This window comes from Bombyx mori, chromosome 20, assembly GCF_030269925.1.
Source record: "Bombyx mori chromosome 20, ASM3026992v2".
NCBI classification, from domain to species: domain Eukaryota; kingdom Metazoa; phylum Arthropoda; class Insecta; order Lepidoptera; family Bombycidae; genus Bombyx; species Bombyx mori.
The window spans coordinates 1,635,044-1,649,442 of record NC_085126.1 but is presented as its reverse complement, the minus strand read 5'-3'; the positions used below and the strand labels follow the sequence as shown (position 1 = coordinate 1,649,442).

The 14,399-nt window shown below is 38.4% G+C and overlaps 1 protein-coding gene and 1 long non-coding RNA gene across 2 annotated transcripts in view; one reads left to right on the top strand and one right to left on the bottom strand.

The window, feature by feature from the left end:
* LOC134200721 (uncharacterized) overlaps positions 1–14,399 on the bottom strand; it is a 111,440-nt gene that overhangs the window by 22,642 nt on the left and 74,399 nt on the right. The gene's annotated exons all lie outside the window — the stretch shown is intronic.
* On the top strand, positions 592–14,253 carry LOC101742046 (zinc finger protein 808). Its single transcript, XM_038018033.2, has 12 exons — positions 592–1,251; positions 1,622–1,753; positions 2,118–2,783; positions 3,435–3,562; positions 4,700–4,774; positions 5,895–6,024; positions 7,584–7,699; positions 8,750–8,834; positions 9,618–9,767; positions 10,398–10,508; positions 10,596–10,711; positions 11,794–14,253. Exons 1-12 carry the CDS (start codon positions 1,144–1,146, stop codon positions 11,909–11,911), a joined length of 1,935 nt encoding a protein of 644 aa, XP_037873961.1. The 5' UTR covers positions 592–1,143; the 3' UTR covers positions 11,912–14,253.

The following is a 14,399-nucleotide window of genomic DNA, read 5'->3' as shown; positions in this document are numbered from 1 at the left end:
CTTATTTTTGTTTATATTTATTACGCTGTCATTTTCAACTTTACCGTCACTTCAATTATCTCTAACTTTCCCCAAATAACAGCCTGGCCACGGGACATTCGCCGATACGAATATTCGCGCGGTGCGAACGGCGAAGCGTCTAGCGACTAAAATAAACGCATAGCAATGTACTTATCAAGCCACGCGCAACGGCGCCCGGCGACCGGCGAAATGTACCAAGCGAATCGCGCGGGCGACTTGCGACGCGGCGGGCGAGCAAAACAAATGCTTGAATACGGACGGCGCGAGCCACGGAGTCGAGCGATAGTCGCAGCGAATAGTGCACTGATTAAATGAGTTTAGTTGTTTTCGCCGCGAAAAATGAACACTGAATTTTTTATTGCTGAAATGTTAACTAGACCAGCTATTTGGAAGTCTAGCTACCCAAATCCAGCCAAAAATTTTCTGGATACATTCTGTATTTCTCGTGCTTCTTGTGGAATTCTCCATCTATTCTCCGATTCTTATTCAAATCGTGCACTCCACAATCTCTTCCAAGTAATAGGTCTTGAACCAAAAAATTATCACTTTCTAAGCAATATCGAGATAATTTCGATATAGACATTTCGCTGTCGGACCTCCTTGCTAGTCGCGGTGGCGAACGTAACTACCCGTGGCCTGCAAACGGTGCCGCGCGAATGGTCGCCTCATCCACCGCTTCGTCGTTCGCACCGCCGATCCCCGTGGCCAGGCCGTAAGTTAAGCCAAAGTTAACTCAAACCGCTTATCGCGCGCAGTGGTGGCGCAATTTTTACTCTACAATCACTTTGTTTATTTATGTCTGTGCCTTTTATTATGTCACTGTCAAACTGAATTGTCAATTTGATGTTGTAGCTACCTAAGGGTACCTACATATAGGCTGCTTTCCGATTTAAAAAAAATATTTATTAGTAAATATTAGTATGTATGTAATGTAAATTCTATAAATACATATGCCGGCTTTAATAAATAAAAACATACAATACGTTTATTGAGATTATAATTCAAAATGCATATACAACATAATATAAATATCTTGCATCGAAATTTGATTTACAATTTACAAAGATAAATTCAGATCATAAAAGTTTATTAATTTAGCATGCTAAAGAAAGAAACAATAAAATGTCTGATTTAAAAGTGTGCAGGATATGTCTTAATATAGACGTAAAAATGTACGAATGGGAAAAACATCAGTTAAAAGACTATTACGAACAGATAATGTCAACAAAGGTATGTTAATAACAAAATATTCACTTCACTCTAACTTAACACGCACTGTTTAATCAGCTTACCCGGATTAATAGACACTACAAAATCCAATAGAACATAGAAGGTGTACTAAGGTACACAAATTTTAAAAATGTTACCATAAAATTTATCTGAAACCAAATCATTATTTTATTCTTTATTTTTATTTATTTTATTTCAGTTATTATATTAACTCTTAAATATGTTACTTATCAGCTTGACTGTGACACTGGCTTGACTTTCTCAGAGAACTGCTGGCTAAATTTGCGATTAAGTTATGTTTTGGATAATAAATAATAATATGCTAATAACTTCATGATGGTTAAATTAACAAAAAAAATTTCATTTGCAGCTGAAGAAAAATGATACTTTGCCTAGATTCTTCTGTTATGAATGTGCTGCTTTGTTACATAAATTTTACAAATTTAAAAATAAATGTGAAAATGGTCTTAATGAACTCAAACGGCTGTTGGGAAGTGGTGGAGTAAGTAAATTATTACTAACAAAAAATAGGTAACGAATTAACAACAGATAATCAAGAAGATTTTACATTTAAAAGTTGTGGTATTAAAATTGATCTCATATAACCTAATTGCATTTGCTTTGTATCATTTTTTATATTATATTAAAGAACCAAATGGAGCAGGAGGATTTGATAGGACATTGTTAAAGCAATAGTGGATTTGTGTTGCCCTGTCGCCTGGATCTGAGACATAATTCAAGTAGGCCATGATAAAAAAGTTACCGTACTGCTTCACTTTGCCGAATCATACTGGTTCCGTTCCCTCATTACATTCCTAGATAGCTTCATTTGGACCCTAATTTTTATTGAGAGACAACATTTCTAGGTAACTCTACAGAAAGTGGCTAAAATTGATAGAGCAACTCAAAATCTAGACACAACAATAGGTGTAACAATGATAACAAACAGAGTCAAAACATACTTTGAAAGGCATCGCAGAATTCTAAAACGTAAATCAAGAAATCCCTCAATCACTAGTATCAGTTTAGAAATGGTAAACATTCCTGATGACGATCAAGCAGAGTCCATTAAAAATGATGATGATCATAATGAAATTAATGAACAAAGTGATATAGTCACCTGTGAACAAGAATCTGCTCATAAAATGGACATTTTAATTGATGATGATGATAAACTGGAAAATATCACAGAAGACTGTACAGCCTCTGATAATAATGTAGAAATCAATACAACCGATATGCAATTTGAGGAAGTAATAAAAGAAATGAAGTTACCGAAATTATATAAGAAAAGTAAAAGTAAAAAGAAACGGAAAAAAATAGAGTTGAAAGCTATAGAAAGAAAGAAAAGAGAACTGAATGAAAAAAACTGGCAGAGATTTTATTTGACTGAAGAAGACGCTGTAAACGAATTTCAGTCACGAGCCCAAGACCCAAAGTACATCAGCGCTGTTTACAAGTGTACATTTTGTCTGAAAGGGTTCTCTAAAGAGGACATGATGAAGAGGCACAATAAATTAAGGCACAGTGAGGTCAGTTTCATACTATTAATATTAACTAAGTATATAACTTCCAAGTCGAAGTTTGAAGTCGTCGTGGCCTAAAGGATAAGATGTCCGGTGTATTCGTATCTAGCGATGCACCAGTGTTCGAATCCTGCTGGCGGGTACCAATTTTTCTAATGAAATACGTACTTAACGAATGTTCACGATTGACTTCCATGGTGAAGGAATAACATCGTGTAATAAAAATCAAACCCGCAAAATTATAATTTGCGTAATTACTGGTGGTAGGACCTCTTGTGAGTCCGCACGGGTAGGTGCCACCACCTCGCCTATTTTTGCTGTGAAGCAGTAATGCGTTTCGATTTTAAGGGTGGGGTAGCCGTTGTAATTATACTGAGATTTTAGGACTTATATCTCAAGGGGGGTGGCGCATTTACGTTGTGGATGTCTATGAACTCCAGTAACCACTTAACACCAGGCGGGCTGTGAGCTCGTCCACCCAACTAAGCAATAAAACAAAGAAAAGATATCAACTGCAAAAATAAACCATCCAGGGTGCCACCCAAACTCATACAAAAAATTAATTCAAATCGGTCCAGCCGTTTAGGAGGAGTTTAGTGACATACACACGTACAGTAGAATTATATATCTATATATATAGATAAACTACCTTTTTAGTCAAACGGCTCGATCGAGTGTCGCTTCTGTCGGATCCGCTTCAAGTGGAAGTCGCTCCTGAGAAGACACATTCGTGAACATTACAATAAATACAAATGCTTGCGATGCGACCTCATATTTTCCAGAGAGTAAGTACCGACACGATTGTTAATCCGTTTTTACAGTTTACGATACGATTTAGCTTATGTTATAATTTCCGATTTTTACGTTTTTAATGTGTTATTCTGAAAATGAAAAGATCATTAAAATATAATAATGTTTAATTAAAATAAATTATGACTAGAAAAAACTTCTCACTATAAATGAATAAGTAATTCGTGATATCGAATCCTTACAGATTATACTGGGTAGGGGGGGAGGGGGGGGGGGCTTGGCAAATATCACGTAATTATATTTCTCGCAGTAAACGGTGCAAAATTGCATGAAAATTTATTTCTACAATAAAATATGGCCAAATCTGAGAAAATAGTATTTTTCGTATTCGTCAGAACTTCGCAGAGCAGAAGAGCAAGTTTTTTTTCTCAATATCCAACACGTTTACCGTCCAAATAGAAGTTTTGAAGAATCTCGCTTGAGATTAGAGGAGAGGGGAGGGGAGGGAGTTGAGAAAAATCTTACGATATCTCACCAGGGCGGGACAGGGGGTCAAAAACTCTCAAAAACGCCTCACGTAATTAATGGACGCCCCCTTATGAGACCGCTTCCGAAAACGAAGACAGACGATAGTACTAATGACACCTTTGATGATGGAGCTATTTAGACAAATGTTGTAAATAAGTATATGTGCGATCGCGCGAGTCTGCACCGCGCCGCGCCCGTGTATTCGTTGACCCGAACATCAGCTGTTTTTCATTTTGTTTTTCATTGCTGGTTTTTTTTATTAGTAAAGTAATGTATTTTTTATGAAACTATCGTTTCATTTAACTGTACTAGCATGATGGAGCGTAGATAATAGTAATAAAACATTTTAAAAATAGGTTTTTTTTTCCGTCCCATCATCTAAGGTGTCATTATCAAAGGTCATCGTCTGTATGCGTTTTCGGAAGCGGTCTCCTAACACCCAGTATATGCATATTTCTTTGATGTATAAATATATAGGGTGTTCCACAATGGGTATATCAAAACGAAACGTATCATCAACGTAAATCACTTTAAAAATGAAAAAATAATCTTCATTTGTAGTTTTTTACAAAAATTAATTTATAAATTGTTTGAAACGGTCTATGAAAATCCTGGATAAATAGATCTGTTACGTTTCATTCCAGGACGTCAGCCCAGCATCACGATCAGTTTCACAACGGTGTGACGAGAACGTGTGAATATTGCAACGAGACATTTAAGTGAGTAGAGTTGAATTTTATAATCTGTAGGTAGTCAATCATTCGTTTATTAGATCACCTGTTATGACTTAAAAAAAAACATAGTTTAAAAAAAACTAAAAAAATACGCTTTTATAGAAAATCCAACTAAAAAATTGAAAATTAATTAATAAATTTCAATTAAAAATGGTCTAAGAAAAAATTATTTTATTGTAAAAAACCGTGGGGTGCTTTTCAGGATATTATCAAAATAACCCTTCTACTCATATCTGTTCATAAAATATTTATAACTACTGATACCATGCACCCCACGCTTTTTTTTTTACAATAAAATCATTTTTAAACTATTATTTATTTTTAATTTTTTATTTGAATTTCAATTTTACAATTATTATTTTTTTAATATCGAATTGTCATTGGTCCTTAATAAGAATACCAAATTCCGAGTTAATCCGACGTTTTGAAAGGAGTCAAAATCATGTTGAAATATTCCGTTACATACTAACATACATACGTCTGAAGCTAATAAAAGCGTATTAAAAACGTGTGCGTTTTGGGACGCCAGACAGAAGTGATAACTTAAACTAATCTAAGTTGAACTATTTAATATTGTAATTGTTTAACTTGAGAAAAGCTTAGGTTATTACTTTAATTTTATGTATGATGATGATATAAGGAAAGTCGTAACATAAATTGAAAAATATCTATAAATAGTTAGGAGTTACATACGCTTTTAATACTGCGGTACGCGTGAGAGAAAGAGAAGCAAGACTGGCGCTGTCATGCGTTACGTAACGAAGCGTCTTATCTTACCTTAAGAAGTTATCACTTTAATACTCGAAAAATAATCATAGTGAACTTTTTATTTTTATTGCATTGATGGGTGGACGTACTCACAGCTTACGTGATGTTAAGTGGTTACCGGAACCTATAGACATCTACAACGTAAATACGCCACCCTCCTTGAGATATAAGTTCTAAGGTCTCAAGTATAGTTACAACGGCTGCCCCACTCTTCAAACCGAAACGCATTACTGCTTCACGGCAGAAATAGGCAGGGCGGTGGTACCTACCCGTGCGGACTCACAAGAAGTCCCTATCACCAGTATACTCGGAAATGAACGCCGAATTCTATCGGCAGACATCTGTCGACGTACTATACGCACCTCCGGAAGCACAGGAGCAAACATCTGTGCGCTCTGTGCGGAGAGTCCTTCGTCAGCGAATTTGGACTCTACATGCACAGGAGAGTGAAGCACGTCATGGACGCCGTGAGTAGCGCCACTGCGCATTTACGCGATACTTAATCTCCACTTGGTAGCGAATAGGCTTCGTGACGTAATAAGACCCTGGACGCTTCCAGAGATAATCTAAGATTATCTTCTTTTTCTCCACCTTATCCCACTAGGTGGGGTCGGTACAGCTAATTTTTTTCTTCCATTCTCTTCTATCAGCCGTCATCTCAACATTTACTCCTCTCTCTCTCTCTCTCTCTCTCTCTCTCATATCGTCATTCACATACTCCATTCATGTCTTCTTCGGTCGACCTCTTCCCCCTCTACCTTGCACTACCATTTCCATACATCTCCTATTCACAAGCATCTTCTCTCTACGCATCACATGTCCATACTACGCTAACCGTCTAGATAATCTAAGATCATGAAAAAATAATATTAAAAATATATACATGTCAGAGACGGTTATTAGTTTGGTAGCTTCGTGCTACAACAGAGCCTAGCCGGTGGAGGCGCGTAGACGCCATCACGCTTACCAACCAGCCTTCTTGAAGAGCGGTGCGTCCGTCCTAAGAACTGTCATTCGTTTTCATTCGCTAACGTCAAGAGAAGATTTCTAAATTGTTCTAAGACAACAAACGTGATTGGTGTACTCAATATTTCTCTTAGCTTTATCACCCCATTCGCCATTATGAAGTCTGACGATGGTGTTAATAATTGTGGCTTCTCCGACATATATAATGATAAGTAGTATTTCAAAATGGATAAACAATCATCGTTCATCATTCTCCTGTTCTTCTCCCACTCACCAGGGATCGGCGCAACATGTTTTCTCCTTCCATACTCCTCTATCATATACCATTTCTTCGCTCACTCCCCTCTTACACATATTATTATCGTCTTTCACGCAATCCATCCATTTCTTCTTAGGTCTACCCTTCCTTATATCCTTCCACGTTCATAGTTAACACTCTCTTACTATCCTCATTTTCATTTCGTCTCATCACGTCATGTCCATACCATCCTAAAAATGACTGAATGAGTAAACGAAAGAAAAAATAAAGAATGAATAAACAATAAAATACTTAATTGTATTTTGTATGATAATATAAGAAAACAACATTTAAATCCTTAAAACTCTTTTAAAATTAATATTTTAAACAGTATTAATATACTATACATAATTGAACTTTTTTTTACTCAATGACAGACCTCACTGAATGACACTGAATGATACGGAAGAAAAATCCTTTTTAAAAAGTAAAGAGCTTAACAACTTAAATAAAAAATAAATTTTTTACACAAATAAATAATTAATTGTTATAAATAAATAATTGATCGTTAAATAAATAATTAAATAAATAAATAATTAATCGTTTGGTGTAAAGTAGATTCGATTTTAATTAAGTAACCCCGTTAGCTTCGTAACATTAGCAATAATAGTTTGATTGTAAATATTATCTACATTACATCTGGGGCTCTTTTTTTTGTTAATTCAACCTTCCGTTGCCTTAGAGTCTAGACTTGTGCGAACAAAAAAAAACACACACACATAAAAAATATATACTTTACTAATTTCATTGTTCATTTCAAAGGAAAGACAAGACGATGATTCGATGGAGGAAACGACATACTGTGAGAGGTGCGATATCAAATTTGAATCGAGGCGAGCTTACGAGGAGCATCTGATACATTCCGCCATGCATTCTATGTACGTACGTATGTTAGCTATGCTAGCTAGGTAGGAACGAAACGGATGGATGAATTAAAGATATGGAACATGACTGAGTGAGAGAGATAGGAGATGTCGTGTTAGGAAGTAAGAGAGACGGCGAATGAATGTTGGACATATAGCTTTATATATAAGCGAGAAGAGGAAAGATGGTAGTTGCCGGACGCAACTTTCTTTTTTTTTTGCTTAGATGGGTAGACGAGCTCACAGTCCACCTGGTGTTAAGTGGTTCCTGGAGCCCATATACATCTACAATGTAAATGCGCCACCCACCTTGAGATATAAGTTCTAAAGTCTCAGTATAGTTACAACGGTTGCCCCGTCCTTCAATCCGAACCCATTACTGCCTCACGGCCGAAATGGGCGAGGCGGTGGTACCTACCCGTGCGGACTCACAAGAGGTCCTATCACTAGTAAAAATTGCGAACAGACGCAGAGTCATTCTGAAGACGAAATACTTTTATATTCAATTTATTTGTATCAATAACTACGGAATAAAAATTAAGTTTGCGTGAAGCCATAAATTGTTTCATTGGCCCAAATCGAATAGAAGATCTCACATATCGACGCTTGAAAGGCAAACGTGACTAAGCGACAATGCGTGAACTTTACAGTAGACTAATTTAAAGTTGAAATACCTGAATAAAATTCTATTTTAACGAATCTAGCTGTAGGATTGAAATGATTTGAATAGACCTAGAAATATATTTTTTTTGCCCATCGAATATGGTTATTGCCTATCATTTATGTACAAAGCAGTTATTGTCGCTTAGTCACGTTTGCCTTTCAAGTGTCGATATGTATATATAAGATGTGAAGAAATGGTGTAGCGAGGTATTATACATACCATTGAGCATTAGCTTGGGTCTAAAGCCAACAACTGTTAGACACGTTAAAATAACACAGTACTTATTTTGTTCTTTGCTTCAGTGAGGTGAGATTGTGGAAAGTCTAAAAAAAATGATTGTATGTTTATTTATTCGTGCTTCATACCCATTAAGTGACTGCTATAATTTGTCGTTTGTACAGCTCAGGAGAATCACCCGCGCCCATGAACTTAAAGGGAGGGACCGTTGTAAGAAGAGCTCCAAGAAAACAAACACCCTGTACCATTGTATGTATTGTAACAGAGCTTGTGACAACTTTTAATGCTACGATCTTTTTTTTTATTTTTATTGCTTAGATGGGTGGACGAGCTCACGGCCCACCTGATCTTAAGTGGTTACCGGAGCCCATAGACATCCACAACGTAAATGTCGCCACCCACCTTGAGGTGTGAGTCGTAAGGTCTCAGTTTTAACAGTATAACGGCTGCCCCGCCTTTTAAAGTGAAACGCATTACTGCTTCTCGCGGACTCACAAGAGGTCCTACCACCAGTAATTACGCTAAATATAATTTTTCGGGTTTGATTTTTATTACACGATGTTATTCCTTCACCGTGGAATTCAATCGTGAACATTTGTTAACTACGTATTTCATTAGAAAAATTGGTACCCGCCGTCGGGATTCGAACACCGGTGCATCGCTAGATACGAATGCACCGGACGTCTTATCCTTTAGGCCACGACGACTTCAATTCACCTGTGAGCTGCAATTGTTCGTTCACATCTGAACTGTGTATACTTATATATTATAGTATAGTATAGTATTAGTATAGCATTTAGTATATAACATAATTGATAGATAAATAAGAAGATAATTAAACACCTTTAACACCTCCCAAAGTACAACATTACATATCTAAGACTGTGAACACGACACTGATATATTTTTAATTTCCCAAAAATCACTTATCAGCAACATGTTTCGTCAAAAAGTCCCTACAATACTTACTTTCAGGTACAAGCTCAGTCGTCATAAGTACCATATAACATGTATTGTGAACATGTCTGACAGTGCAACAAGAACTTCTCGACCCTGGTGGCGTACATGAAGCACCACCAGGCGGAGCACCCCGGGCAGCCCGCCCCGGCCGCCGCGCGAGCCCCGCCCTCCGCCGACCCGCACCAGCGCCACATCTGCGAGATCTGCGGGGCTCTGCTGGCGGTCAGAGCATCCTACCCACTAACCTACATATCTAATATCTGAGGAATTGTTTAAAATGATACCATCATCTCGCACCACCCACCACCGGAGTACAGTTCATCTTTACTACCTGGAGCCACTGCGTTCATCCACAGTGCGTTTCTAGAGATCTTTTTTGCCACGTACCTCCCGGCTATGGAATGAGCTCCCCCCCACGGTGTTTCCCGAGCGCTATGACATGTCTTTCCTCAAACGAGGCTTGTGGAGAGTACTTAAGGGTAGGCAGCGGCTTGGCTCTGCCCTTGTCACAGCTGAAGTCCATGAGAGAGAGAGAGAGAGAGAGAGAGAGAGAGAGAGAAAGAAAGATAACGCGTCAGAAATTTATTCTAGTAACCTCGAGGGGTTATTCTAGATTCACCGAACTAGTAGGTGAGCTTGCGGGGCTCAAACCTGACGCTGTTGCTAACACGTACCCTAACGCGAACCACGCGACCCACTGAGAAGATCCGTCGAGAAACTCAGTGGCCTGTGTCTGTGGGTTAATTTACTCGTCGAGCCCTTTGTCACAAGCGACGGGTTCGACGAGAACGATGACCGGGGAATTTGTCGGTTCGTCATTATGTTTAAAAGCGTGTTTGTTTCCGTTAACAGCCGAACAGCATGTACAGTCACGTGAACACGCACACGCGCGAGAAGCAGTACACGTGCGCGACGTGCGGCATGCAGTTCAACGCCAAGGGAACCCTCCAGAGGCACTACCTGGTAACGCAACGCGAACGCAACCTTAACGCCATCAACTTAAAGTCCAACTTCCGATAAACATGCTTCAGTCTGCGTTCTGTTTTCTAGACGCACACGGGCGAGAAGCCGGTGGAGTGCTCGCTGTGCGATAAGCGGTTCACTCAGGTGGCCAGCATGAAGCTGCACTACAGGACCATACACTTGAAACAGCCCTATCCGAAAAGGTAAGATGAGAAAAATGGACGAATAAGTAGCGACATCTGTCGGGCGTAATCTGCACTACTGAATCGCCCTAACAACAGTTTCGAGGTATCTTCTATACGACTGTTATAACACGCGCTGTTATTGTTTCTACGTATCTTAAATTGGGCTTTCAATTTATTATTGCATCGCTTTAAGCGAAAACAAAAGGTTTGTTATAAATAAAATTTAATTCCAAACAAGCCTTATTATATAGATAATTTTATTAAATCAAAGTTGATATGTAAGAAAAAAATTACATCAATACGAATATCTAAAATAGATAGATACATATTCAATACTGAGCAGACAACTTCACTGTCCGATGACTTATATCAAAGAATGATCTAATACTGTCGGAGACTACTGTGGGGGCGCGGCCATGAGGCGATAACCTGCCGGGCTGCCTTGGTATGTGGTTATTTCTCAGGATTAAAGAGGTGGAGACTTGTTGGGGAAGCGCCCCTACATCGAAACACGGAGCAATCCATAATTTCCTTTATTATCGGACTTCTTTCATCCTTTCTCTATCTTTTTCCCCCTACCTATTGCTAGTTACCTCAAGGTGTTATACCAGCTTAATCAAACTAAAGAACTATGTTATTTTTTCTTACTTCGTTGACCGTCGCTACCCGTATATATATATTTTTTTTTAAGCAATCTAATCTACTTATTAAACACCGCATCTACACCAATTGACTACCGTCCTAATTTAAAACAGCACGATGGGTGTATCTTACCCCTTGTGAGTTGCCCAGGGCTTGCACCAGTTTACCTACCCATACCTTCTACTCGACTGTGTAGCTTATGTTCGTAGTTGTGGGTAGGAGCCGCTTAATTTTCATTGGTCGTTAATTCGGTCGTTATACAGCAGGCGGGGAGTCCCCCAATACGGGCTATCGACTAATGAAAACGGCTATCGCATGCTGACCCTATGGCATGCTTGAACAGAAATCTCTTGTACCCCGCATGCGGCTTTAACGACCAGTGAAAATGACCCTAACGCAATAAATACAACTACCCGCGAGTTCATCATTATCGCGGGTGCATCATTCCTTTGTTCCAGGAATCGAAAGAAGAAATCCGAAGACTCCGATGAAACGGCTCTCATAGCGGAATATTATCAGAACAAGGAAGCGGCTGACGACTTGCCTTTAGAGAGATGGAGGACGATGCGCTTGTGAACGCCACTCCGAGGTTTGGCACATAAGCCTCTGTGGTCTAGTAGGTAAGACGTCCGTGCTCCCAAGTCTTGGTGGATGAGTACACGTGCTCGCGTTCTCCGAGCCCTTGACAGGGTTGCCACTGCGCAACTCCAGACACGCGGAAGACCGATTAATGCCAATAAAGAATACAATACGCGTCCTCTTTGAGCAATTAAATTCTTATATTTTATATTAAATATGCAAGAATAACTTCTCGTGGACCTATTTGAGAATCCCGGTCAGTGTTGCCACATTCTCTAGAACTTGATTTGGGTGCATAATATATTGAGCAACTAGTATTTTCTTGTGTTGCGGTTACTGTGAACACACGAGACCAGAACGAGCCAATCCAGACACCTTTTTGGAGTTTACTCCTTTAGAATCGATTTACATATATAGGCCCGGGGTATGAAAATTATGGGGACCAAAATCGTACTAGCATGTCACACGAAATGCGTTATGCGCCTGATTGGCTCCTGATTGCGTGATGCGTGCGCGCGCCAATCAAAATCGTACTAGCATGTCACACGAAATGCGTTATGCGCCTGATTGGCTCCTGATTGCGTGATGCGTGCGCGCGCCAATCAAAATCGTACTAGCATGTCACACGAAATGCGTTATGCGCCTGATTGGCTCCTGATTGCGTGATGCGTGCGCGCGCCAATCAGGAGCCAACGCGCGGCCGCGTTATCGCAGGTGACGCCGGGCTGCTGCGCCGGCAGTCCGCCACAAAGCCTCGTACTGATCGCGCGTTTCTCTCATTATTGTATTTTCATATATTTGTTAGTCGTTTGTTTTGTGTCTCGTTAATTTGTTAATAATCTGTAGTGTATCGTGTTGTCGTAATATAGAACTATTTCTCGTATTGTTTCGTTTAATTTTTTATATCCAGTAAACTCCAGTCGTGCGTCGGAGCGGACACACACACTTTTTTTTTTTTAATACCTTATATTGGCTTACGGCCCACTGATGATAAATAGTCGCCGTCGGTCACGAACGTCAGCGAAGCCGCTGACCTACCTCCAATAAAAATACTCATTATGACTGAATATCGAACCCGGAACATACTATGGATTCCTAAACTATAATCCTAAACAACAAATTACCTATATATAAATAGAACGTACTTATAGTTTTAATGCATATTTCACGAACCCGCAATGTATAACGTGCTCCGAATTCAATGGTCATTGACCGCGAATCATCTTAATTTGACGTGCATGAAAAAACAGTACAATGTAATTTTTCAATTACTATTCATAATGTTATCCTCTCTAGCTACTCGTCTATAAACGAGAACAATTGCACAGCATTGTAATTCCTAGTTAATATAAATACAGATAGACACAAACACACACACACCACACAAAAAAGGAAGAAAATGTCAATGGAACGAAGCCATACAGCCAAATCTTAATTACATTTTCATATCTTAGTTTTATATTTCAAACGTTACAGTCAAACAAAAGAGATATAATGTCGTCTCAGTTGCAACAACGAAGTAGGTTCGGCAAATGAGAATAGTTCTAAGTGCCTAGTATAATCTGGAAGTATTTTTAATCTGTTATTTTGTCGATAATATCTAGATAGTGAAGGGCGAATTGATCGCGTACTAGTCACAATTTAGGGTCACTGAAAAGCAATACTGTTATGGTTGACTTGAGATAACAGTAATGATCGTCTCAGGATCCCGGTGCCCATAAATGATTTATTTTAGATTTTTTTAGGTGCTGGGTAAACAATTGACTGACTTTTACGGCTATTTGGTTTAAACGACATTTTTTTTCAACTTTGCACGGCTCTCGTGTTAGCTTAAAATTTGAAAATATTTATTAAAGATTAAAATTTAAAAAAACATCACAGCAAAAAGAGTCTTCAGCCATGGAGTAAACACGGAGTAAACTTAATTGAAGTTCAATTATAAACATCAAACTGTTGATGTTAATACTGAATAAAACGGACCTTGGATTGCAAAGATTAATGTCGCGTAGCGAAATGTAACCCTAAACCCTAGGGGATTCCCTGATGCTGTATGTTTAAAAGTAAATAAAACATAACAAAATAGTTAACCGAAAAGATAGCCGTAGTTTTTTTCTTAATGATGGCAGTATGAATAAAAGTCTGATTTTTCCCAGACAAAGAAAAACATAATTAGAAGTTTTTTAAGAAAAACTTAAAAAATAAAAATAGTCTATCGATTTCAGCGTTTGTCATTTTTGTACATTATACATTTTACCTACCTTAAATTAAGTTGTGTGTATGTTTTTATTTATTACTTCTAGTATTTTCCTGAGTAAATATTAATAAATGTTTAGACTGAATTACTTGGTACTTTTTATTTATTTGCATGTAATGCGATGTTTCTCTTTTTTTTATATTCTATGGACGACAGTGATAAGTTGTTACCATGCGAGATGAGGACACTGCAACTTATTTTGCCCTTGTAGTAGACGATCATACGGCCCAC

What these genes read in the sequence shown, in the direction of transcription:
- LOC101742046 (XM_038018033.2), top strand. Translation starts at nt 1,144, where the DNA reads ATGTCTGATTTAAAAGTGTGCAGGATATGTCTTAATATAGACGTAAAA. An exon ending in TGAAGCACGTCATGGACGCC is followed by an intron (nt 6,025 to 7,583) that starts GTGAGTAGCGCC and finishes TTCATTTCAAAG; the next exon opens with GAAAGACAAGACGATGATTC. An exon ending in CATTCCGCCATGCATTCTAT is followed by an intron (nt 7,700 to 8,749) that starts GTACGTACGTAT and finishes TCGTTTGTACAG; the next exon opens with CTCAGGAGAATCACCCGCGC.